Genomic DNA, 24,561 nt, shown 5'->3' with positions numbered 1-24,561 from the left:
GTTCTCAGTGAACTCATCAAATCAGCATCTATCTAAGGAACAGCCAGTCCAGGCAGCACAAATCAATGTGCATTCACTTGGATTACCTGACAGAAAGCTTCTTCTTGGGACTAGAAACATGCCAATATGTTCTATTCCTGATGATCATTTTGTAGGTCTCCTGATTTCCTTCCTTAAATGTGAAGTAAAGGCATAAAGACTTTGAAATTGGTTTCCAGGACTGCAGACTGCATTCTGGTTCTGTGCTGTGGGATCAACATTCTGGGAGTACAAAGATGCAATATGACAAAGTGGTTCCTCATTTATTCTAAGTGTTCTTAGAATCTTATAATAGACCACCCTCTGTTAGATAAATGCAGCACGTGACCTTTTGTAATAGTTTTCAGTATTCTTGCCTGATAAGGACGTATGGTACTGGGTATATTCTTTAAAGCTATGTGTCCCACGAGCTGCCTCTTTAAAAAGGACAAAGGAAAAACCCAAAGTCAACACAACAGGAATTATATGGCCCAACAGAGGGAACACTGGGAGGTAATCTCACAGAGCGTGCACGACAGGTTAGGGCCACAACAAGCTGTTTTTTTCTTCTCCACAGGATGCAAAATGAGGAAATGAGCTTAAGCTGCAGCCTAAGGGATTTTAGGTTAAGTAAAAAAGAATTTCCTGTCCATGTCTTTCCCCTTTTCTCCCCATTCAAGGCTGTCTTTGAATAGAGCAGATGGTAAGATGCTCCAGACAGAAGAAGGAAGCTACTAAAGTCTGCTGTGACGGAAGCAATTTCATGCCATGACAAAGCCACTTCCAGAGTTTGTGCCAGTAACCATTACCCACATTCAAGAATATTTTGCCATGTACCAAGTGGCATATGGTATTTTGGTGATCTTTCAGATTCCCAGCCACTGCCAGGCTAGACATGTCTGAGCCATGGTTCCCATGAGACCTCTACTGGTTTGTTCAGGAATGGAAAATAAGGGCACAGTCAGTACCTAGAGTTGCTCCTTTGGTCTAGCTCCAAACATCAGGTCTTATCCAAGAGGGCTCTAGAAGGCCAGTTTGCTTCAAGGGTCAAAGTATGGATCCCTTTCTGCTCAAGGATAGATACCAAAATTCCAATGGCTCTGTAATGTCTGTCCTTAGAAGGTCTTCAGCTTCTGCAGAGTGACCTCAAGGGATTCTCCAGGGCTGATGAATGCCCTTGGGATGCCAGAGCTAGGTTCCCAAGGCAGGCTGGCCTGACCAACATCTGCAGGGCCCATTTCTCATAGTGGACAGGGGCAAAACTCTTCACCTGCCCCTTGCTCACCTTGACACTCTGGCATCTTTCTTGACACCACAATTGACCATATGCCTGGTTCTCACTTAAATGGCTGATGGATTGAAGAAAAAGATGTTAGCAGGATTTAGACTCATGAGATCAACCAAGGATATCCAACCCAAATACCTCCAAGGACCAGGAAGATCGAGCAAATAGTGAAGACATATTAAGGAGTGTCCACTGAGTCTAAAGGCACAATTTGGTCTCACTTTAGGTACAGATCTGTTCAAGGATTCCTATCTCACTGCCAGACCACTCTTTGTCCCATGAGAGACCTAAAGGCTCTGCAAAAAGAAAAACAAAAAAACAAACAAAAACAAAAAAAACAAACAAACAAAAAAAAACCAACAAAAAAAAACTGGCCTGGGCTCCAAAGAAGAAAGGAAGGTCCACCCTAGGACGGTTTTGGGTAGGGGAGTGTAGGATGCTACACAGGCTTCAACTACTAGCAAAACTGATGACTTCCAGATGTCTAGCTCTGGCCTAACCATCCCAGACTGACAGTCCCTACTGCCTATGTGATAGTCCCATGCGAGTTCCAAATGTAACGTGTTCAAAGTGAACTCGGTATCTCACTTCTCACTATCTTGGTTCAGACATCACCATCCATCCTTAAGGGTACAGGCATAGCCACAACGAATGAAAATACGTATATTCCTAGAAAGGGAATTCTGTCAAGGGCTATTTCTCAGAATAAAGGGATGGAAAGTTCAGAGTTAATTGATAAAATGAATCAATGGTAGGGGCACCTGGGTGGCTCAGTGGTTAAGTGTCCAACTCTTGATTTTGGCTCAGGTCATGATCTCACGGTTCATGAGTTCAAGCCCCAAATTGGGCTCTGTGCTGACACCACCGAACATGCTTGGGATTCTCTCTCCCTCTCTCTCTGCCCCTCCCCTGCTTGTTCTCTCTCTCTCTGTCTCTCAAAATAAATTAACATTAAAAAAAAGATTCAATGGTAAAAAGTAATCCAAAATGGACACAATTCATGTAAAAAATCATGATTTGAAGACTGTGATTAAAAACAGTAACTGAACCTTTCTGGATCCAAAATATTGTTTTTGCTTTTTTCTTTGTTTTGTTCTACTTTTGAAAAGTCATACTGTGACTTCATTATATTCTCTACATAGGCAAACAATCAAACTAACAGGTTTAGTATTGATAAGGTTAAATTAAAGAGGGTGGATCGGATGTGTGACTGTCATCATGCTTTCTGTCTTCCTCTCTTCTCCAATTCCAGACCCTCAGGTGAACACAGAAGGGAGAGCTGAGCCTAGGAGCAGAACCCCTCAGGGCCGCTGCCTCACAGGTGGGGAGAAAGCAACAGGCCTGAGCCACAACCCAGGACCCTCCCATGTGGAAGCAGGAATGGAGCCTGTGGCAAGGCAGACCCGAAGAGGAAACTCACATGTCTGTGTCTTCTAACCCATTACTGTCACCGACTAGAGAAAGTAGGCCAATGGAGACTGGGCTCTTTCCACTCACCCCTCAGATACAGCAAGTCTCGTGGAGGAAAGGGGGTACAGGATGAGGAGAGAGGCCAGAAGCGAAACATGAGGAGAGGAAAATGGAAGTCCCCTTAACATCTCCAGAAGACTATTCCCCAGAAGACTATTCCCACTGGGCATGACCATTAACCTGGCCCCACTGGGCATGACCATTACCCTGAGGTCAACTTGTGGCTGCCCCTTCAGAGTGAGGATCAGGACCACCGGCTCCACCTTCAGGAGCCTCCCCATTGCCAACCACTGTCCTACCATGTGTCCTCCTGGGGTTACAGATAGGGATCTCCCCCAGCCCCCAAAAGGCTCTGAAAGGAGGAGGGTTCATTCTTTAGCCAACTCCAAAGCCATGCTGACCTCTAAGCTGAAAATCCACTCCTGCCTGTCCTTTCCCAATCCCATATTCTGCCAACTCATGCTGTCCAAAATAGCCCACCAGAGTGTAAGCAAGGAGATGAAATGATAGGTATTCTGATAATACAATACCAGCAATATGAAATATCCCGATTTCAATATAAGTCCTTCCTGTTACAAAATTCTCAAGGAAAATTTAGAGTCCAAGAGTGAAGCCTTCTTGGTCTCAGAGCTTAAAATATGAAGAAATTAAAATCTAAGTTTCTTTCTGCTCTTCCTATTCTGTCTAGCCTCGGCCAGAGGACATTCATCAAGGGCCCAGAGGAGGCCAGGGCTCCCTTGGCAACTACAGCTTCTTCTGTCTTTTACTGGGATTGATGTGGATTCTAATTCAAAGTCTTCCACTTGCCTAAATTCTTTAGGAGCCCCAAGACCCTAAAATTTCTATAAGGCAGCAAATCCAAAATGTGCTCTGTAAAGGATACATATCACTTTTGTCTATCCAGTGAAGCCTCCCCCAATTCTGGTAACAGACTTCTGTTCATGTGAGTCCAGATGGCTCAGAAGACTCCACTGGAATCGTTTTAACTGGAGCTGGAACCCAGGCACTGCTTTTGCTTTCCAGTCATAAGGCTCTGAAGGGAGCATCCTAGAATTGCTAGTGACAGCTCTCATGTCACACAGAGAAGACACCAAGAGATGGAGAGAGAGTCTGGGGGCTGTTAGAACCTGGGTTCTAGGGCTCAACCCCTAAGGCCAGCTCAATCCCTGCACTTCCAAACGTACAGCTCCACAAAGCAGTGAATTCTGGGATTTAAATTCGTTCAAGTTGGGATTTGGCCACATGCAGTCAAACCCTGATAGGTTAATCAAGATCCTCTATGAAAGTCAAAAAGAACTTTCTGAAGCTACCCCGGTAAGCCAGTACATTTAGTCACAAAAGGCTGCCAGGGTGCAGACACACCCCAAAAAATTTTAAGGCAAATACCAGCCAGGGACAGCTGCCATTCCTAGCTGAGCGCTCCATGCAGCCCACCCAGTCTGGCAGTCAATGCTGAGGAGCCGAAGAGGACAACCTGGGTTAAGGAGGAAACTTCCAAATGAATGTTAAGAACTTTTCGACATAAACGAGTCTCTTAAAACCCCCCAAATTCTAAAATTATTTCGTAAGTATACCAAGGATTGTTCTTTAATGCAACAAAAGCTTCGTGTTTATGTAAGTCTCCCTATTTCATCTTTGTTTGAAATTCAAGTTTTACTTTCCACTGGAAACCGCCAAATACTTCCCAGACTCTGAAATGAAGAAAACACAGCTCTCACTGCAACCATGAATGTTTGACCAAAAATCCAATCGATAAGCCAGGAAAGGTCAGGATGTAAACTGGGGGGGTAGGAAATCAACGTGGTCTACAACTTTGAGACTATCATTCCAAGAAAAGGTGGAAAAATTCAGCTATTGTCCATAAGATACCAGACAGCACAGGAATATTCACAAATGTAGAAATATCCAGATGGTTGGCAACACATGGGCAAAACACTGAAATGCCTGACTGAGTTTTAATAACTTGTCAAATGGGTGGAATTATATTTGCCAAATAATTATGGCTCTTCCCTCAAAAAAAAAACAAAACAAAAAGCAAAAGCAAACAACAACAACAACAAAATCAAGAATAAAAAAGCAGAAAGTACAGGTTCATTTGCCATGGTGGGAAGTAAAACTGACACTAGTAAAATTTACATATGGTTGACTGCATTTTCCACCTGGAAGACTGGGGTTGGGTAGACACAGTCTGAGTGTTAAAATAATGGCCTGGCTCCTCTTCTGACATTTCACAATATGAATGGGGTTTAATAAAAGTGTTTTCCACAGTTGGCACGATTCTGTACGGATAACTGCTTTAAAAAACAAAACCCAGGTCTAGGAGTCTAGGTCTTTGGAGTCTTTAAACTTGAAAAACACCCCAGGGAGCCAAAAGAACTTTGCAAACAGAACCTCTGACCCCACCACAGGGAAGCCACACAGCGCTGTCCTCACGTCAGAGGGAAACACGAAGGCAAGCAGATATCCTGGGTCCCTGGGGAGATGGAGGGCAGTCAGGGTTCTCCAGACCTTATCCCTGGTTCACATTCCTCAAAACCCAATCCATCTCCCCTTGTCACGATGTAACCCCATGTAACCGGGTTCCACCCCGTGGCCAACGTGTCCTGTCCCATTTACCTGCTGAGGGTGTATACAAGTGGAGTGAGAAACCAGAAGACTCAGAATGCCCCAGGCCTCTCTCCATGCGGCAGGAGCACCCCCGCCACTCACTCCCAGAGTTTCCTAATGAACAGAGGGAGGAGGGAAGCCACTAGGTTCAGTGTGTGTTCTGCTCACCTCTCCAGAGCCTCAGCTAAACCTGACTTCCCTGCCCTTGTCCCCAGACCCTCGGGCACTTTCCAGTGTTTTGATCACAACAAAGCATCATTTTATTCAGACTAAATGGCCAAATTCACATGCATACATGCCAATGAGCTTATAAGGGCACTAGATGGTCACTGAATACAATTGTGAATCACATTTTTTCTCCATCAGCTCAAAGAAGCCAAATGATGAAGCCATCCAAATCTCAAAATTTGAGCCACTGGCTACACTTCAGTAGAGTTTGTCTGAGACCATTTCTATCCTTTCCAGACAGTCAGGGCCACCGTCACCCTCATCTGCCTCTGTGCAAGCATTCTCCCCGGGATGAGTTTCCAGTGGCCACATGTCACAGAAAGAGGCAATCCTCATATGTGGCTTTAGTAAACTGCACCCCGGGGCAGGGGTAGGGGCCACACATAAGCTGGTCATGCCCTAGGCTGCCAGGCATTCCTGCCAGCTCACAGGAACTTCCCAAGGAAAGAGTCCCAATGCTGTATGGGCTGCACTTTCTTTCCCCTATCCCTTTCTCCTTAGGAACTGGCCCCCAACCTCCCACCCAAGGCCACTTGCATCCCCAATGCGGCCACAGTCCTGTGATGTTGGTAAACAAAGGCTGTATTCAAATACCATCTCATTACCTCAAAGGTTAATGGCTTCTTATGGGAAATTTTTGCCTAGAATGTTCTAGAGTCTACCTTGTTTATTTGTATTTGGGGAGAAAAAGGGGTGAACAGAGAAAGTCAGAATATTTGTTAATATAGTTTACTTCATATTATTCCCTTTCAATTATCTTTCTTCCTCCTCACCAGCCACCTTGGGAAAGATCTATAAAGCGGAAGAATACAAAAATGGACAACAAAAAGAAGCAGCAAGGAATTCTGTTTCAAAACCAGCAGCAAGTGGCAAAACTAAAACAAAGTGCTCAAGCCCAAAGAACACTCTTAAAATGAATCTGCCTTCTCCCTCAAGAATCTCCTGAGATGTTTTAAGTTGAATTTTTATTAGTCTCATTCAAGAATGTACAGGTTCCCAACTAATTTATAACAGTTTCGAACTTGCACTGAATTCAGAAATGGTCAACAGTGGGTTGGGTACCCAAGAATCATTCCTGGCTGCTTTTTCCTCCTTCACCTTCTTCCACAATAGAAACTGGGATGTTAAATATTCATGACCCTTCAGCCTTCCCAGTAGCTAAGGGTGGTCATGTGATTGATTCTAGCCAACGACACATACAAGGAAGTTACTATCACTTCCGGGAAAGCATTATACAGGGGCAGGATCTGCTCTCCTGTGCTTTTGACCTTTCATACCTTCCTGTTTTTTCCCCACTCTGAGATGTCAACATGACACCTGGAGATGCGGCAGCCATCCTGGAACATGAAATGACAAGCCTGAGTATGTCCAACTAGACATACTGGGAAGGCGTGGGATGGCCAACTGGAAAACATGTAAAGATCCTGGGTCCCTCATTACCCTCTCTGCTCCTGAGTTTATTGATGAGTGAGATAAACAATTTTCTTGCTTGTTTAGCCACTATTAATCAGATACTGTGCTATCAGCAACCCAATCCATTGCTACCTGGTATCATCATTACTGGATCCATAAAATCAAGTCACTTTTTCCCTTGATTTCTAAATGAGAGCTGCCTTTTTTTTTTTTTTTTTTTTTTTTAACTAACTTATTTCTGTTGTTTTTAAGGGATCCTCTCTGGAAATTTAATTTTGACAATGTCAGTGCTTTATTTGTCAGTATGCCACAGACTTGAGTCAGTACATCTGTCCAGAAAATGATGCAGCCAAAAGTTAGAGTAAACTTAACCCACAGAGCTGGCAGGATTTGATCATTAGGATTTAAAGTTTTAAAGGTCTTGGCCATTTTATTCAGGAACTAATGTAAGCAAAAGCTACTGTTCAAAGAAAAGACAAGAATTTTTCCCCATCTAAACCACCAGTTTTCCAGAATGATTTAGGGAAGTGGAACTGGAGGGATTCCATAGATATGCTTATTTATAATAACAACAAGAAAACAAGGGACCCCAAAGAGAAAAGGCCTATGGATTGGAAAGGAATACAGGATTCATGCCTGCTGTTGACCAGCATCAGAGATCCTACTAGACACCAGTACTTTCCAGGTTTTTGTGGGATCTTTTGCACATTCTTCAAATTCAATTCGCAACTGAGAAATAGTTTCTCAAAGAATTACCATTGTTTGCTGGTCCAGCTTAAACTCAGCCTACTATAAACTGCCTGACACGCCAGCCAAAAAAAACTCCCTGAAAATTCATTCCTTTTCCCAAAATGTGAAAGTCATTGTCTAACTATGTTAAACACTTGGGCACTACTGTCACTGAAATCACCACTCATCTTACTCGGAAAGTTCCCTGCAAAATACCCTTAGAAGACAAGCCAAGCAAATGTTGTGCAGAGGCAGGTATGAAACAGAGTATATGAGGCAGACACGACCAGAAGCCAACAACCACCCGGACTCAATGACAACCCAGATTGCTAATGATAATAATTTTTTACATTATGCTTTAATATTTTAAAAATTAATATTTCAGATATCACCTCATGGTTATGAATAGGCATAGGCAAACAATCTATCAATGAAGAGGAAAAAAATGTTCAACACACCTAATGAGCAGGACTTTAGGTTTTGCAATGGAGTCATTTGTGATCAAGAACAAATAGACAGAGAGGTAAAGAAGAAAGAAAATGAACATTTGTTGTATACCCATGTTGTAAGCGCCAGTCATTTCATTTATTTCTTCAACAGACATAGGTTGAATACTTACTATGTGTCAGATTCTGAGATAGGCCCTGGGGACCCAGAGGTGATTAAAAAGAGTTCTATGCTATCACAACTATTAGGTCTTTAGTCTCCATAAAAACCTTATCAAATGTGCTTTGGTATCCCCATTTTTATAAATGAGGAAATTGAGTCTCATAGAGTTAAGTGACTCCCCAGGGGCACACAGCTAGTAAGTTACAGTGGCTAAACCAAAAGACCATGAAACCAAAGACCATGCTTTTCCACTATTCTTTGTTGCCTATCAGCTGCCGTTATAACTAAAAGAGATAAATGTAAGCCTGGAGAGAAGTCAGAACCAAATATATAAAACCAAAAATTATCAGTGGCAGCAGAATTCATGGCGATACATGAGCTCATTGTGCTGAGTGAACTATTACAAATATTAAGAAGAGTCGATATTGCCAAACCTTCATCTCTTGGTCCTTGATTTACTCTACTTCCAACAACAGTTGAGTCCTTCTCCTAGAAGTCCTCTTCTCCTGTTCTCTCTAACCCCACAGTCATCTGCCTTTGAGGACACCATCCTCCCTGGTTTATCTTCCACATCATCTGTCTCCTTTGCCAGAACTCAAATGTTAGAGTACTTCAGAGTCCAACCTCTGGCCCTCCCTCTTCTCTGCATGCACCGCCCCCACTCCACCCCGCTGTCTTCTCTCCCTAGTTAGCACATCTACTTCTATGATTGCAAATACCATCCATACAATGATGGTTCCTAAATTCATAACTCCAGTCCTGGGTTTTCCTTTGAGTTCCAGTGTGTCCAACAGTCTACTTGACATCCCCAGTAGAACCCAAAGAACATAGATGTGTGAAGGACGACTGGAAAGAAGACACTTTAATTTGAAATATTAGCTATAAAGAGGAGAAACTGGAAAATAGTTGCATCATGGAAGACAGAAATAGAGAGATTTTCAGAAAGTAAGGAATATCTGTCAGTGTCAAGTCAAATAAATGCTGAGAAGAGCCCATTTTTCTTCACTTATAATTTGGACAGGTTCACCCCCATTCAAAACATCAAAACAAAGCTAATATGCCACCAAAGTTTCTTTCTGAAAATATCAAACTTAATGACTTCCTTTTCTAGTGCTACTTTCAAAGCACGGATGTAAGAATAAAATGTGAAAGAAAACTATAAGGCACTCGACACACATGGGAGGAGGAAGAGGCACAGTGCGGGGCTCGTGTCACCAATTAATTTTCTGTTGGCTAATAGAAAAGGACCCAGCATGATTCCTAGTACCTGGGACCTCTCGACCAATTCTCCCTCCTCACCTAGCAGGAGTGGGCTTTGGGTCTTCATTTTCCTCAATCTTAAGACATAGTCTTTGAAATGAATTTTAAAATCTTAAGAGTTGAAAGGAAACTTAGGTAACCTGATCAACTTCCCTCTTCAATCTGCCTATCTATTCTGTGCCTAAAATGGTCGTGAGTAGTTTCTGTAACTAGTCATGCCTACCTAACTCAAATCCCAACACATTCCCCCACCTTCAAAGGTAAATTTCTATGAATGTGTTCCTCAACTGGGCGATGATGCAGAGTTACTATGCAAGTGCTGCCCTGGGAATACCAGTGAATAAATTTACAAGTATGTAAGAAAGGCAGTGTCTTCAGTCTTCTGAGGGAAGCACTCTACTAGCACATGAGTAAAAGAGTAAGGGTATCAGACATTTAATATCACCTGTGTGCTACTAACAATACACATTATCAGGGCTCCGAAGGGCAAGGGAAGGAAGTCTTTCTCAAGTAAGGATGATAAGAGAACAAAGTATGACATTGGTGGCATTCAAGAAGGGCCTTTGCCAGAGATTTCCCCCATGTGTGTGAGCACTGGTCAGTACTTTTGATTCTAAGAGGACATTTAATCTGTGACTCCAACACAGCCTACCCTTTACCTCTGAGAATGCTCTGAATTGCTTCCTGTAATCAAAATGTATTACAATTTCAGAGCATCAGCGGACCCCATTAAACTCATCCCAGAGACTCTAAGTCAAAACCCTCATGTTCCCCAAGACAGACATGTAATCTGCTCAGGCAATATCCTGTGTTTCATCTCCAGGACTTCTTCCTTCTTACTACTTAGAATAAAAATATGGTGATAGCACAGTTTTAAAATAAGATCAGCCCAGGTTTCAGGGAGGTCAGGGGGCATAGTACCCTCTGCCCCTCTTTTCTCTTCCCCTTGCCTGTCATTTGCTCAGATATCTGTAGGTACCTATGTGGATTCTGAGAGTTATTAACCACAAGAAGAGGCTTCAGTTCTCCCAGTCTATCAGAAAATAATAGAAGGAAATCGTTGGGTAGGGTAGAGAAATGTTAAAAAACAGAGCAGGGCCCAGACATGTGTTATAACAGAAAAAGAACATGGCAGCTTTCTGTAACATATGGAATGTCAGAAAGTTGGACATTCGTAGGAGAGCAAGGCTGCCTCACCTCGTCACCTAGAAATCTCGATGAGAGACGAACAGACCGCAATCCAGGTAAGAGAAAGACAGTGATGCATCCCAAATTTTATCGAATAGGAAAAAAAATGTAGATCGAGTCAACATCAAACTGCTCCCATCAGGCAAAGTCCTCACACAAATTTGCTAATTTCTGTTGCTAATCTTATGACTTTATGTATGCTAATGTAAAAACATTCAGAACTTAACACAATACCTGGCAAGTAAAAGTTGATTAGAAAGTACTAGATGATCCTATATTGCTATACCACACACTCAATGCCATTGTTTATTGCTACATCAATCCCGACTTCTTCTTTGTACCACATGCCTCAGAGCCTAGCATAGTCACTGGCCATAGAAGATCCAAGTTAATTAATTAATTACTTACTTTATGAATGAAGGATGGAGTCAGGCTTGACCTATGAATTAGGCCTACTGAATGTGCGTAGGTCTTCAGAATGTGGGCTGACAATTCAACACAGGGTACAACACAGTGCCTCATGTCTTCCTATGGCTCAACTATGGCCCCCACTGTTAGAAGCTGCAGGAATTCTTTCATCTACTGAAAAGGAATTGTGTTGAGAGGCACACCATGTGTTGTGGGTTTAACTGTGTCTCCCCAAAAGCTATGTTGAGTGCTAACACCCAGGACCCGTGAATGTGACTTGGAAATAGGGTTGTTGCAGATGTAATCAAGTTAGGATGATGTTATGCTTGATTAGGGCTGGTCTTAATCCAATATGACCAGTATCCTTACAAGAAGACACAGGGAGAAGACCATGTGACAGTGGAAACGAGAGAATGGAGTGATAACATCTACAAGCCAAGGGACACCACGGAGTACTGGAAATCATGTCACAAAGAAGAGGCAAGGAAAGATTCTTCTCTAGAGCCTTCAGAGACAGTGTGACCCTGACCTACAGATTTCAGATGTCCAGCCTCCAGAAGTATGAGAGAATAAATTTTCTGTTGTTTAAAGCCACCCAGTTTGTGGCCCTAGGAAACTAGTAAATGTAATTCTCTGCTCCAGCCGCAGAGGGACTTTCCAACACAAGCCAACACTCTTCAAAACTTGAGGGCTGGCCTCACAGGACTATGGAGACAGGTGGGCAGGACACTGTCCCACACCCTCCGCCCCCACATATCCTGCTGTTGTTAGTCAGTGTACATCAATATATTTATAGCACATGTAATCAATACCAAAGAAAGTGCATCCAATCATTCAGCAAATATTTACGGAGCACCTACTCTGTGTAGGCAGCATTCTAGGCAATGAAGAGACTTCAGTGAATAAAACCAACAAAATATCCTTCTCTTGTGGAGCTTATACTCCAGTGGAGGGCAACAGGCACTTATCAAATCCAAAAGCAAAATACATGACCTAGCAGGTAGGGATAAGCTGGGGAGAAAAATAGAGCCAGAGTGAGAAGCACTGGGGAGTAGGGATAGGGTTACACTGTTAAATTGGGGAGGAAGTGGTCACATAAGACCTGGTGAGATGTTGCATAAAGAATCTGAAGACAGTAAGGAATGTACCCATAGATGTTTATGGAAAGGTTTTTGGGCAGAGGGAACAGTAAGTGCAAAGGCACTGGGGCTGGAAGGTCCCTAGCACATTAGAGGACCAGCAAGTAAGCCAAGTAGCTGGACCTGACAGTGAGGGAGGGCATGGGATAGAAGATGATTATGTGTAGCCTTGAAAACTTGTTAGGATTTTGGTTTTTATGTAAGAGAGATGGGGAGTTACTAGAAGGTTCTGTGACTTCACACGTCATGAGAATCACTGTGGCTGCTGTTTTGAGAATAGGATGTAGGGAAACAGGGCAGAAACAGGGACACCAGTAAAGAGGTTATTGCAATAATTCAGGTAAGGTGGCTTGGACCAGGCGGTGGCAGTATTTTGCCACTATGCCAAATTATATACCATGGTATCTCAGTGTGTGCAAAAATACTTGCAAGCTAATTATAGTGATCTCAAGCAGAATGGGCAAAAATACTCCTTATTTTTTTAAATATTTATTTGTTTTGAGAGAGAGAGAGAGAGAGGCGGGGGGGGCAGGGGGCAAGCAGGGTAGGAGCAGAGGGAGAGGGACTCTGAAGCAGGCTCCAGGCTCCGAGCTGTCAACACAGGGCCCGACGTGGGGTTTGAACCCACAGGCAGTGAGATCATGACCTGAGCCAAAGTCAGATGCTTAACCAACTGGGCCACCCAGGCACCCCAAACATACTTCTTAAAAATAGGCCTTTACCCATACAAAGGTGACACATTGTATAGTTCCATTCATATGACATCCTTGACATGACAAAATTATAGAAGTGGAGAAGAGGTTAGTGGTTGCCAAGGGCTGAGGTGGACGGGAAGAAGGAAGATGAACTATAAAAGAATAGTCTGGGGATGGAATGTTCTGCATCATGACTGTGGCGGTCACACAATCTACACACGTGATGAAATTACGTAGAAACACACACACAAGCACGTAACACTCGTGAGACGGGAAGAGTCAATGGCTTGTATCAACGTCACCTTCCTGCTGGACACTGTGTTATAGTTACACAAGAGGTCACCTTAGGGAGACACTGGGTAAAGGACACCTGAGATCCCTGCATTATTTCTTACAATTGCACGTGACTACAACTACCTCAGAGTAAACACTTTAAAAAGCCATTTTTAAGGGGCACCTGGGTGGCTCAGTCGGTTAAGCGTCCGACTTCGGCACAGGTCATGATCTCACAGTTCGTGGGTTCGAGCCCCAAGTCAGACTGGGTGCTGACGGCTCAGAGCCTGGAGCCTGCTTCGGATTCTGTGTCTCCCTCTCTGTCTCTGCCCCTCCCCCCACTCACCCTCTGTCTCTCTCTCAAAACTAAACAAACATTAAAAAAATTTTTTTGAAGAAATAAAAAATAAAAAGCTGTTGTTAAGAAATAGTCTTTTAAGCTTACAGTGGAGTGCAAACCCCTGACCCCTGTGCTTGGGGAAAGAGCAGGCCACAGCAGACTCGCGATAAATGAACACGTAAAGCACTCTGAGCCCCAGCGAGTGCAACAGGCCACACTGGTGTCACTGTGGGGAAGGCTCACCTAAGCTTTCTGTTCTCTAGGCGGAAGTGTCCGTGTGGCGACTTACAAGGCGGCACCATCACAGTGTGACCCTAATCTCCATAGGGGATTTTATACCATTTTACAAAACGAGGATGGAGGCTGCGGTGCCCCTGAGAAGGCAGTCCTCCCCGCCACTGCCCTGCCAACAGCAGCCACTCCCCCACCCCGCACAAGGACAGCCTGCCCCGGCCGCCCTCACCTGGCCTGGCTGAGGTCGCTGCTTCAGAGGGGAGACGCTCAGGGTCCCTGGCCTCTTCCCCCGCCCAGCACTGCTGTTTCTGACCGCAGTGACTGTCAGTCACCAGGAGACAACCGTGCTGTCACCCCCAATTAGCCATCGCTGTGCACCCTGCCGGGACTGCTCACTGGGGTGCCAGCTGGTCCAGCCACAGCGCCACGCCTTAGGGGACCCACCGTCCACCCCTCTGCCAGGAACAGCCGGGCTCCTCCCCAGTCTGTGTCGGCTGGCTGTAACCAACCGCCTGTCCACGACGTGACAGCTGTCAGACCCTGAAACGAGGGGATGCTTGGGTGACCTTCAGGGCAGAGCATCACTACTTAGGCTCCAAGAGTCTGCATAGATTATGCCCATCGATTTCAGTTCCAAGTTACCTACCGCCACCACGGCCACAAACTCCTAAAATTACCCACGGTTTTTTTCCCTTGGAAACCACACTGAATTCTGTCCACAGAACCACCCTCAACCCCAAAGACACTTGACGTTCAGTACTCCCATCTTAACTATAAAGTCTACCAACCTGCCCACACGTGAAGGCATGAGACTCATGGTAACCTGGAACCCATTCCAAGATGGGATGTTCTAGGGGCACCTGGGTGGCTCAGTCGGTTGAGCATCTGACTTCGGCCCAGGTCATGATCTCAGGTCGTGAGTTTGAGCCCCCACTGGGCCCGCTGCTGTCAGCCTGTCAGTGCAGAGCCCACTTCAGATCCTCTGACCCCTCTCTCTCTCCCTCCCCTGCTGTGCTCTCCCAAAAATGAATATTTTTTTAAAATGGGATTGTTCTAGAACATTTCAGATAGGACTGGAAGTAAAGACAGTAGTTAGGAGCTGTCAGCTTGGTCTAGCATGTAATGAAGAAACTCCCCAAGCTTCAAAAAAATAAGCAGATATAAGAGAACCCCCCCACCCATCTGGCCCGACTCCTGCACCGTCCTCCACTCAGCGGCCACGCAATCTCCCACTGTGGATGCCCTTTCAATCGCCACGACTGCTTTGGACTATGGTCAAACTCCAGGCCCTTCCTAAGCTGCCTACTGCTGACCTTTCCAGCCCTGAATGCCACCATTCTCCCAAGGGGTCACTTTGCAGGGGCCACCAGAAAACTCACATTTCTTCACACATGTCACGATGCCCCTTGCCTCTGAGCCTTCACACCCACCGCATGGTGGTCCTCCACCCGAAATGTCCTTCCTTGCCCTCCTTCTCTAACTAATGCCCACACCCGTCTTCAAAACCCAGCTCAAATACGGCTGTCCGAGACTTCCAGTCTGATTCCCCCCAGGGACTGCCCTCATACACACCACACTGTGTGTACCCTCTTCCCCACCCCCTCTCTGCCTGTGCATTCTGGACAGATGGACTGTGTTTGTTGGACTTGGTATCCCTGTGTCTGACAGGCATTGATGCTTGGGCACTGACACTTGGGCATTGACCCTTGCTGACTGAATGAATGGAAGGATGGATGGATGGATGGATGGATGTCTCCATCCTTCAGATGGAGACTCACACAAAATTAGAGCCAGAAGGGGCCCCTAGCCATGTCTACAGTCCCGTTCTGTCACTTTGTGAGAAACAGGCCCACAGGGTCATGACCTGCCCAAGTTCACACAGTACAAGCCAGCACGTGGGTCAGGTGAAGTGAATGCGGATGCGGGTGAAGAGATGTGACCCTGCAAAATAATCCCTAAAACACAAATCCCAGCATTTAGAGGACACTTCTTTCTGAGAAGTTCCAAACACCTTAACAATAATGCTGTTACAGTCTTACCACCTCCAGGAGAGGTGAGGATCTGCCAACCCCCGGGGTTAACACGTAACATCTGTCAGCACTGTTCCCTGATTTAAGTGGTCTGCTGTAAACAAACTTGAATTCTGGGAACCTTCTAGTGACAACACAAGGCCGACAGATTCCACCATAAGGATCAGGCATCACAGAGAACCACTGTACTAAACACTGAAGTGTTTCTGTAACAAACCAGACACAGAACACTCATCTCAAGGGCACGTTTTAACAGGAGCCACTGAGGAAAGACACTTCCTGCAATGAAGATCATGCTTATACCCAAATGCCAAATATATTTTGTAATAGGGAATAGGCTCATCGGAAATTAAGCCCTACTGGAGCTCAATACGCTTTGGGGTGTGACAGGATCATTTCCCAATAGCCAACGGCAGTGTCACCAGAGCATAGACTTACAAGGGCGTTCTGAGCAAATCAGAAATGCTGGTGCCAGTTCCCACCACCAGCTTAAAGGAGAAAGAAAACAAGGGAAATTAAGCAAACGTCCAAATGGGAGCTGGGAGAGTCTGCGGGAAGCACGGAGGATGTGGATCCAGAAGACGGGGGTCCAAATCCTGGGATACCACAGACTACAGGACCGACTTTGGGAAAATCAGTTAACTCCTCTGAACGCAGTTCCCTCGTGGTGAGGTGAGGGTGCTACCAACTTCACGAGGTCGCCGTGAAAATCAAATGAAATAACATACGGAGAAACGGTAAACTCTGTGGCACTTTTAACTGCCAGTTATTATTAAAAAGAAATTAAAATGCATACCTAAGAATGCCACGTAAAGTGAAAATGGAATTGTGTTGGTTATACCATTATGACATTACAAGTTAATCGTTTCCTCCACATAGAGGAGACCGAGGCAGAAAACTGTGAGCAATGACACTAGCAGCTGTCCAGCTATTTTGCTAGACTTACAAATCTGCCTTAGAACTTGCATTAACTCCCCAGATACAAAGAGAATCCACGGAGGGTAAAGGGGAGAAACTGATTCATCAACTCATTCAAAACGGACCCGCAGCGCTCAGGAGGCTGCGTCCTCCTCCAGTGACCCTCCAGTCCCCCGTGTTCCAGCTGCCGCAGCTCTGGAGGAAGAGCAGAAATACCAGGGACCCCCAGGGCTAAAGGGTTGCTGACACTCCCCCCCCACCCCCGGATTTAACTTTAGGCTTCAAATTCCTCCTCACCAATGGTCAGTTGAAAATTACTAGGAAGCACTCAATTCCACTCTTAATGATTTGTCCTTCCTGACTTAACGTCTGAAGGAAGCTTCAGTGAGGAGCAAAACCGAACAAGGGCAAACACTAAGAGAAACCCAGAGCACGTTTGTCCTAATTTTCTTAACTCTGAAAAAGCCACAGCTGCCGGGGCGCCAATGCAAAGGGCCCGCGGGCGGTGGAAACGCCGCCAGCAGGCCAGCAGCGCCCTCTAAGGGCCGCGAAGCGCAAGCGCTGCCGAGGAAAAGGAACAGGAAAACTGTCTTCCTCAGGACGTCCCCTAAATGCTCAGCGGCACAAACATAACTGTGTTCAAAATGTCTACATTTTAACCATCTGGCCCATATTGGAGAAATTTCCTTAATGAAAAATCAATAATGACACAATTCCCCAAAACAGAATGAAATTCACATTCTTTGTAACTAAGACGAGGTTAAATTCTAGGAGAGACACAAAGAGGTTAGCTCATCAATACCCTGATCCAAAAGCTCCAATATGTGCTTACTGAAACCGGTAAAAGAAATAAGCAATATCCGCCCCTGGCCCAGCTACCCAGCCCTCCCCAGAGTTTCAGGTTCCAATGTATTCTAACATAAACAGTCTATGGATTAACAAGTAAATAGATACATATTTTTCTCTCCTTTATTTTTATAGCTTTAGATACTTGCCTCTGTATTTCCAAACTGAAATAAAATCCCCTGATAAGAAGTTTAATGATAACTTAAGAAATCCCCAAGTTCCACAGGGAACAACGGAAAGAGGTTTGCTTCCTAATTATCTGAAGACTGATGGGGTCTTTCCTGGAATGTTTGCTTCCAGACTCCCCCCTCCCCCCCCCCCACTGCCCACTCACCCCTGCAGTAGCAGAATAACAGCTCCCAAAGATGTGTATGTCCTAATCCCCCAGAGCCTGAGAATATGTGACCTCAAGTGGCAAAATGGACCTTGCAGATGTGATGAAGGACAGGACCTGGTGCTGGCGAGATTATCCTGGATGATCCTGGTGGGCCCAATATAACCACAAGGGTCCTCATAAGTGAAAGAAGGAGTCAGGAAGGTCAGAGTCAGAAACTGCAATGTGTGGGTGGGGGCAGAGTCATGGGACTGCTGGGAGGGGCCCCTAGAAGAATGTGGGCACTTCTAGAAGCTGTAAAGACAAGGATCAGATTCTCCCCAAGAGCCTACAGAAGGAACATGGCCCTTCATCTTAGCCCAATGAAACCCGCTTTGGACTTCTGACTTCTAGAACTAGAAGATAATGAATTTGTGTTTTTTTATGCCACTAAATTTGTGGTACTCTGTTACAACAGCAAATAAGAAACTAATTACCCCCCCCCACACACACACACATACACACACACTCCTCACCACCACCCCCCCCCCGCCTGTTTTCAGGGAATGGGCCTTTATGACTTAGCTAGAGATATGAACAGCCTTGGTTAGACATATTGACAATGCTCTGGAATTGTCCAGGGATAATTTTTCAATGACAGGAATTGTCACCCTGCAATTCTTTTACAACCTCTGATTCAACAGTAACAAATTGCATGTTCAGTTGATGAATTAAACAGTTCATCTGGGTGCGCTCCAATGCACAAGATAAAAGGAAAGGGTATTTCACCTCCTCCTCTCAAAGAGGACAGAAGTAAGGAGTGAAACCCTACAGAGCTGGGTGTAGGTTGGGCCACAAGAAAGTCACTGAGGGCTTCTGGAGATGGAAGGTATCTTTCCATTCAGTTGGACTAGTGGAGACTGACTGGCCCAAGGCCACACAGCATGTGAATGACACCATGAGACTCAGACCCAGGCATCCTGATTTTGGAATTACTCCCCTTGTCTACACCAGCAGTTGCCAAACTTCCTGTTCTCTGGATTCCTTCCTACTGTTAAATTAATGAGGTTCTCACAGAGATTTATATTTATGTGGGTTTTATCTGATGCTATCTACTGACCAGAAATTAAAACTAGGCACAAGTTACTATGCATGTATTAAATCATTTTAAAATAGCAGCAGTAAACCATTTCATATTGGCATTAAAAAACTGGATTTTATGAAAAATCACCATTTTCCAATACAAAAAGTAATTGACGAATGGCATTGTTTTGCACTTCAGCATATCTCTTTAATAGAAAACAGCAGGATCTCTTATGTGCTTATGCCTTCAGTCTATGGAAATATGTTGTTTTGGTTGGTGAACCTGAAAAAAACCCAGCCTCACACAGATCTATAGTTGGAAAAGTATTTTAAAAGCCTTATGAGTAAGTTTGGAAAATCTTTGATACTACACCAAAACTCATCAAGTAGCAGTTTCTTAAAGGTTAGTTGTGATACAGAATCTGAAACCATCTCAAGAATTTTTCACATTTTGTTACATGAAAAATCCATTGGGCTATCTTGCACTTTGGACGGATCTTTTAGCCAGGCAAGATTTTGTAACACTCAGCATTGGTCACTTAGATTTACTGGTTCACCTGGTTATGCAGGTCATATCCTGAGACTTTTATTTAAGTTTATTTATTTATTTTGACAGAAAGAGAGAGAGAAAGACAGAGCAGGGGAGGGGCAGAGAGAGAGAACCCCAAGCAGGCTTCGTACTGTCAGCACAGAGCCCAACGCAGGGCTCGAACCCACACACCATGATCATGAGATCATGAGATCATGACCTGAGCCAAAAATCAAGAGTCAGACGCTTAACCAACTGAGCCACCCAGGCACCCAGTATGCTGAGACATTTTTATAAGATAATATTTAAAACATCACACTCATGTATATCACCATCAATATTATTAGAAAAGTTTTTAAGTATTAGGAAGCTTTCGATCGATGTTAGAGATGACTTGGCAAAATTCTTTCATTAGAAAGTTGAAATTTTATCACCAGCAAGACATACAATCAGTTATCCTATTAGAAGTGGCAGGCCCCTTTGTTCATTTTTGAGAAGATGTCTGCCAAATACCCAAGTTTGTGGTCATTCTTTCTGGTAAATATGGCGTGCCATGAAAAAAGAAGCTAGTTCAGTTCCCAACTCAAGCTACCGCATAAGAACTTTTCTTCAGGATTACCACTGAACTTGGGTAGTTCGCAGAACTGCTTTATGTCCCTTTCCTGTTCCCTCACACACAATATTAAAAAGACATGCATTCAAGGGTAGAGAGTTGGCAAAATGAATCATTGTTACTGCTGCCACAGGACACGCTTCATTGGAACTGGCATAGCTTTACTGCACTTCAAAGGCCTAAAAAAATTCAGTGACTACGAGTACAATATGGTGCCACTGCCTTGATTCACACTAAAGCACCAGCGGTTTTACTCACCAAGCTTCTCACCCTTGCTGTCAATGTCAACACGGTAAAAAAAAAAAAAAAAAAAAAAAAAAAAAAAAAAAAAAAAAAAAAGGCAAAGAGTATCTTCGTATTACTTTGAAAATAGTTTTGACCTGGCAGAGTCCCTGAAAGGATATTTAAGTTTTAAAGAAGCAAAGTCACATCACCCATAACCACCCTGAGGGAACTGCTGTAAATGTATGTGAGTGTGTGTGTCCCCACATTTTTAGAGAAATGCATCCTATCAGACTGGCAAGTGCCATCATAATTTTAAGGGTTGCATGTTAGTTTATTGATGGGATGGATGATGGAGGCATTGCCTGCTTATTTTGTTTTACATTAATTGACCACCAACTTAAAGAGTTTACATAGATCCTCAGCATGCCCCACAAATCACCTCTGTTTTAAGGAGAGCCCCCTCTGAGCTGTGATGCTTTGCCATCTAAAGTGGCTCTGGGTGATTTCATTACAGGGATTCTGGCCCCCAAAGGTTGGAGAGTAGGGGGAGGCTTGACTCAAGCAGCTTGCTGGGCCCATGCACTGATTCAGCCAGAGCAGGAGCAGTGCGCCCGTGGCCTTGCTGTCAGACCCAGAATACAAGTCTGCAGAGGTGACTGGAGCTATGTCCAGCAGGACAGACAGGAAGCCTTCCAGAGGAGCAGATGAAATAAATTATGTGCCCCATGATTTCTTTCACAGCATCAGGGAGCTATCTGCAGATGATGTCTGTTTCTTTCCTTCTTCTATTTCCCTACAATGCAGTAAATATTCATTTCGAAATGTGCTTGTCCACTTCTAGTCTGATCATCACTGTACTGCAAATCCCACGTCAACACAGAAGAGAGAGTGCCAGCAAGCATTCCAGGCTGCACATTCCACAGCTCAGTGGATTTACGGAGCAGAAGCAAGAGAAGGAAGAGCACGGAACACAGAAGCATTTCTGAAGCTATCACAAACAACCCCGAGTCCAGACGCACTCAAATGTAACCCATTGGGCAGGTGGCAGCGGGATCTAACAGGAATGAAGGTGGAATCGTCACAAAGCCGGTTCAGCATTACTTCCAGCTCCAGCCCATTTTCTGAGACAAAAACTCTTTCAACATTCAGAAATTTTAATTTAGGAAAAAAAAAAAAAAAGCCATGGGTTGTAGGTGGGGAATTTGAAAGGCTTTAAAATAGTTGTATTCTTGTGAACCACTGTCCCACATATTCCGTGAATGCTTTCCTAGAGATTGCTAACAGAGAGGAAAACAAAACCCACCACTAGCACTGCCTTTTATGAAGACGTGCCTCTGGCATCCCAGCATGTGACATAAACCTGAGCGTTATGCAGGATGGACCCACCAAAAAGAATTGAACGACAACACGACACCCCTCCCCCAACATTCTCCCATTCCCCTTGTACAAAAGGGCTATGGGGACACTAAACAGCATCATAAAGCAAGTAGCCCTCATTGGAGTCACATCTGAATTTTTATAACCCAGCCAGGAGTGAACAGTCTCAAACAAAAACGTGGACTTCTTGGCTTCCTGCAAACTGATGGCATAAATAAAAGCCACACGCTTTAAGTGTGAAAATGCCTGCACAGGAGGTGGGAACAAGGGCCGCCAAAGGCTTAAGGGTGAAAACGCCACCACAAACGTATCTCTTTCTGCAGGAAACGTTCAGGAACTCTGACAACCGGCCCGCGGGCATTTTCCCAAAAGCGCTGCTCACATCACCATCCCATCTCCAACTTCAGTCTTTGGGGAAGGGGGAGCTTCTCCCAGATCGGCTCCCCCACTTTCCCTCTCTCTCCGCTCTCAAGACCGATGTCTTCTCCCAGCTCCAAAGTTCTCACCGGGAGGTACTGGCCTCCGTCAGGGCGCGGCTGCCGCTTGGGCACCGAGGTACCCGACCGCCCCGCGACAGCTCGCAGCTTTCAGAAGAGTGCGCTTCTAGAAGAGTCCTGCCTCCCTCTCCCTGCCTTCCCCCCTGGTCTGTCGAATGCCACCTTCCAACGGGCAATCCTACCTCGGGGCAGGTGAACTGGGGGAAAGACAGATGCCCACGGGGAAATTCTGGGCGAAGGAAAGCATCACCACCGAGGGGTCGCTTTTCACTCTCTTTTTTTGTTTGTTTGTTTTTTCCCTTTGCCTGAATCTCTCCGGGAAGTTACACTGCTCGAGCCTCCAGAACTCGAGTCTCCAGAACTTTGCGCGTTCGACGGCAAAGTCAAAACCGAGAGCGCTGAGGTCCCCGGGTACCAACGGTGTCCCCGCGCCCACCTCCCGCGCGCGCGGCGCCAGTGCCCAGACCCCGCTCCCCGACCCGCGAGCGATGAAGACGCACAGGTTAGTGACACTGACACGCACAGCACAGAGCGGGACGGCGGTCCCCGGAGCGACAGGCAGGGTGGGTGACGCGCGAAGGGTGGACAGAGAAGCGGCGAGGAGGCGCGGAGAGCCCGGCAGCCGAGCCCGGAACTGCGCGTACCTGGAGCCCCCGCCGGGCACACGACGGGCAGCAGCGCCGCCAGGAGCAGCAGCGCCGCCCAGGGCAGCGGGCACCGCGCGCGCGGGGCCGCCCCGGCCTCGGGCGCCATCGGGAGCCCGGGGTGCGCGGCGGGCTGGGCGGGCGGGCTGGCGGGTGGGCGCTGGGCCGGAGTCGGGGAGCGCGGGGGCGCAGCCGTCGGGTCCCCGCCGTCCGTATGGGAGTGCGCGCTCTGCGCGGTGTCCGCGGCGCCCTGGCCCCGCGCTGGTCGCTCCGCCCGCGCACCGGCCGCCGCGCCGCGTACTGAGGCCGCCGGCCGCCGGCCGTGCCTTTTAGCCGCGAGCGGGCGCCCCCTGCCGGCGGCGGGGCGGCGGGGCCAGGCGGGCGGGGCACTGGGTGCAGCGCCTGGGCTCCGGCTGCCGGAGCGCCCCGGAACCCCGCTTGGCGGTTCTGAAAATTCGGTGATTTCGGTGCGGGGCGAAGTGGCCTGGGACGTTCCTCCCATTGTCTAACCTGTCTCGTTTTCTGGCTCGGGAAATGGCTCATCGCGTCCAATCGCTTGCCAAGCCCAAGAGTGTGTGCCCTGTGATGATCCCTTAAACAAACATCCTGGTTTCAACGCTGGGGACTGGAGCCAGGCCCCTTCACCTCCATCTGCACAATGCGGTCTTGCCTGCGGCTCGCCCGGGCCTTCCCACAGCCCGCGCGCCCGAGAGGGGGCTTTAATGTCCCTAGACACTGCTGCCCCTGGCTGTCGTTTCTGTGGAGCGTGTCAACTCGTCTCAAAGGAGGGCATCCAGCCCGAGGACTTGGCTGGCCTTGCTTCCTCCAGTATCTATTAGGGTGCCCCTGGGCCTATTATTAGACTCCCACCTGTCTGTAGTCAGCCCTCGCCCTTCGGAAGCCTCGCCGCGCCTGCAAGCGGGCTGGGAGCGCCCCTGGAGGCGACAGGGTCACCTGCATCAGGCGGGCCCAGGTTGGGGCGCAGGGTGCTGTCGTCACCCCTCCCCCAGTTTCGTCGCAGACCTGATCCCGCCAAAGCTCACAACCTAACATTGAGTCAGCTCTCCATCGGGACAACCCAAGACCAGATTTGTGTCCTTCCGCAGAGTGGAAAAGATTATAAAATGAATTGTAGACCGATGAAAAAGAGAAATACAGCATCTCTTTTCTGAAACAAAGCGACAATGCATCCATGCCCTTAAACCTTGGCTGGTGCCTCTTGCCCAGTGATCATCTATGAAATCCGTAATTCCTTCAGCCTTCCTTCCGGAAAGCTTTCTCCTGGTTCACAGCGAGGGTTCCTTCTTCATTCATCCTGCGAGCTCTGTGTGCTCCCAGAGCTCTTGGAGTTTGCAAGCATTTTAATGTTTAAATACACACTTTCTTCCATTACTCCACAGTATTGCAGTGTTTCCTCCATAAGCCATGTAATGGAGCTGTGGCTCTTGCCTGCCCAGCAGCCCCCACCTCCTGCTCTTTTGGGAATAGCAGCCCCTTCCCCCACTCAATCAAGTGATTGCAGTGGGACCTATCCCCAGCCCATTTGGTCCGGGATCCCCAGTGGCCCAAGCAGGATCAAAGTCAGAATTT

The 24,561-nt window shown here is 46.3% G+C and overlaps 1 protein-coding gene across 4 annotated transcripts in view; it reads right to left on the bottom strand.

Annotated features, from left to right (window-relative positions):
* The window catches only part of FNDC1 (fibronectin type III domain containing 1), a 106,852-nt gene extending 83,364 nt beyond the window's left edge, over positions 1-23,488 (bottom strand). For all 4 annotated transcript variants that reach the window (XM_060617023.3, XM_060617025.3, XM_060617024.3 and 1 more), the window contains exon 1: positions 22,972-23,488. In XM_060617023.3, the coding sequence (XP_060473006.2) occupies positions 22,972-23,473 (502 nt within the window). In that variant the 5' untranslated portion in view covers positions 23,474-23,488. The remainder of the gene's footprint in view (positions 1-22,971) is intronic.
* Positions 23,489-24,561: the final 1,073 nt, after the last annotated feature.

The sequence above is a fragment of the Panthera onca genome, chromosome B2, assembly GCF_046562875.1.
Source record: "Panthera onca isolate mPanOnc1 chromosome B2, mPanOnc1 haplotype 2, whole genome shotgun sequence".
Classification (NCBI taxonomy): domain Eukaryota; kingdom Metazoa; phylum Chordata; class Mammalia; order Carnivora; family Felidae; genus Panthera; species Panthera onca.
Note: the sequence above shows the minus strand (reverse complement) of the source record. Positions and strands in the feature narration are given on the sequence as shown.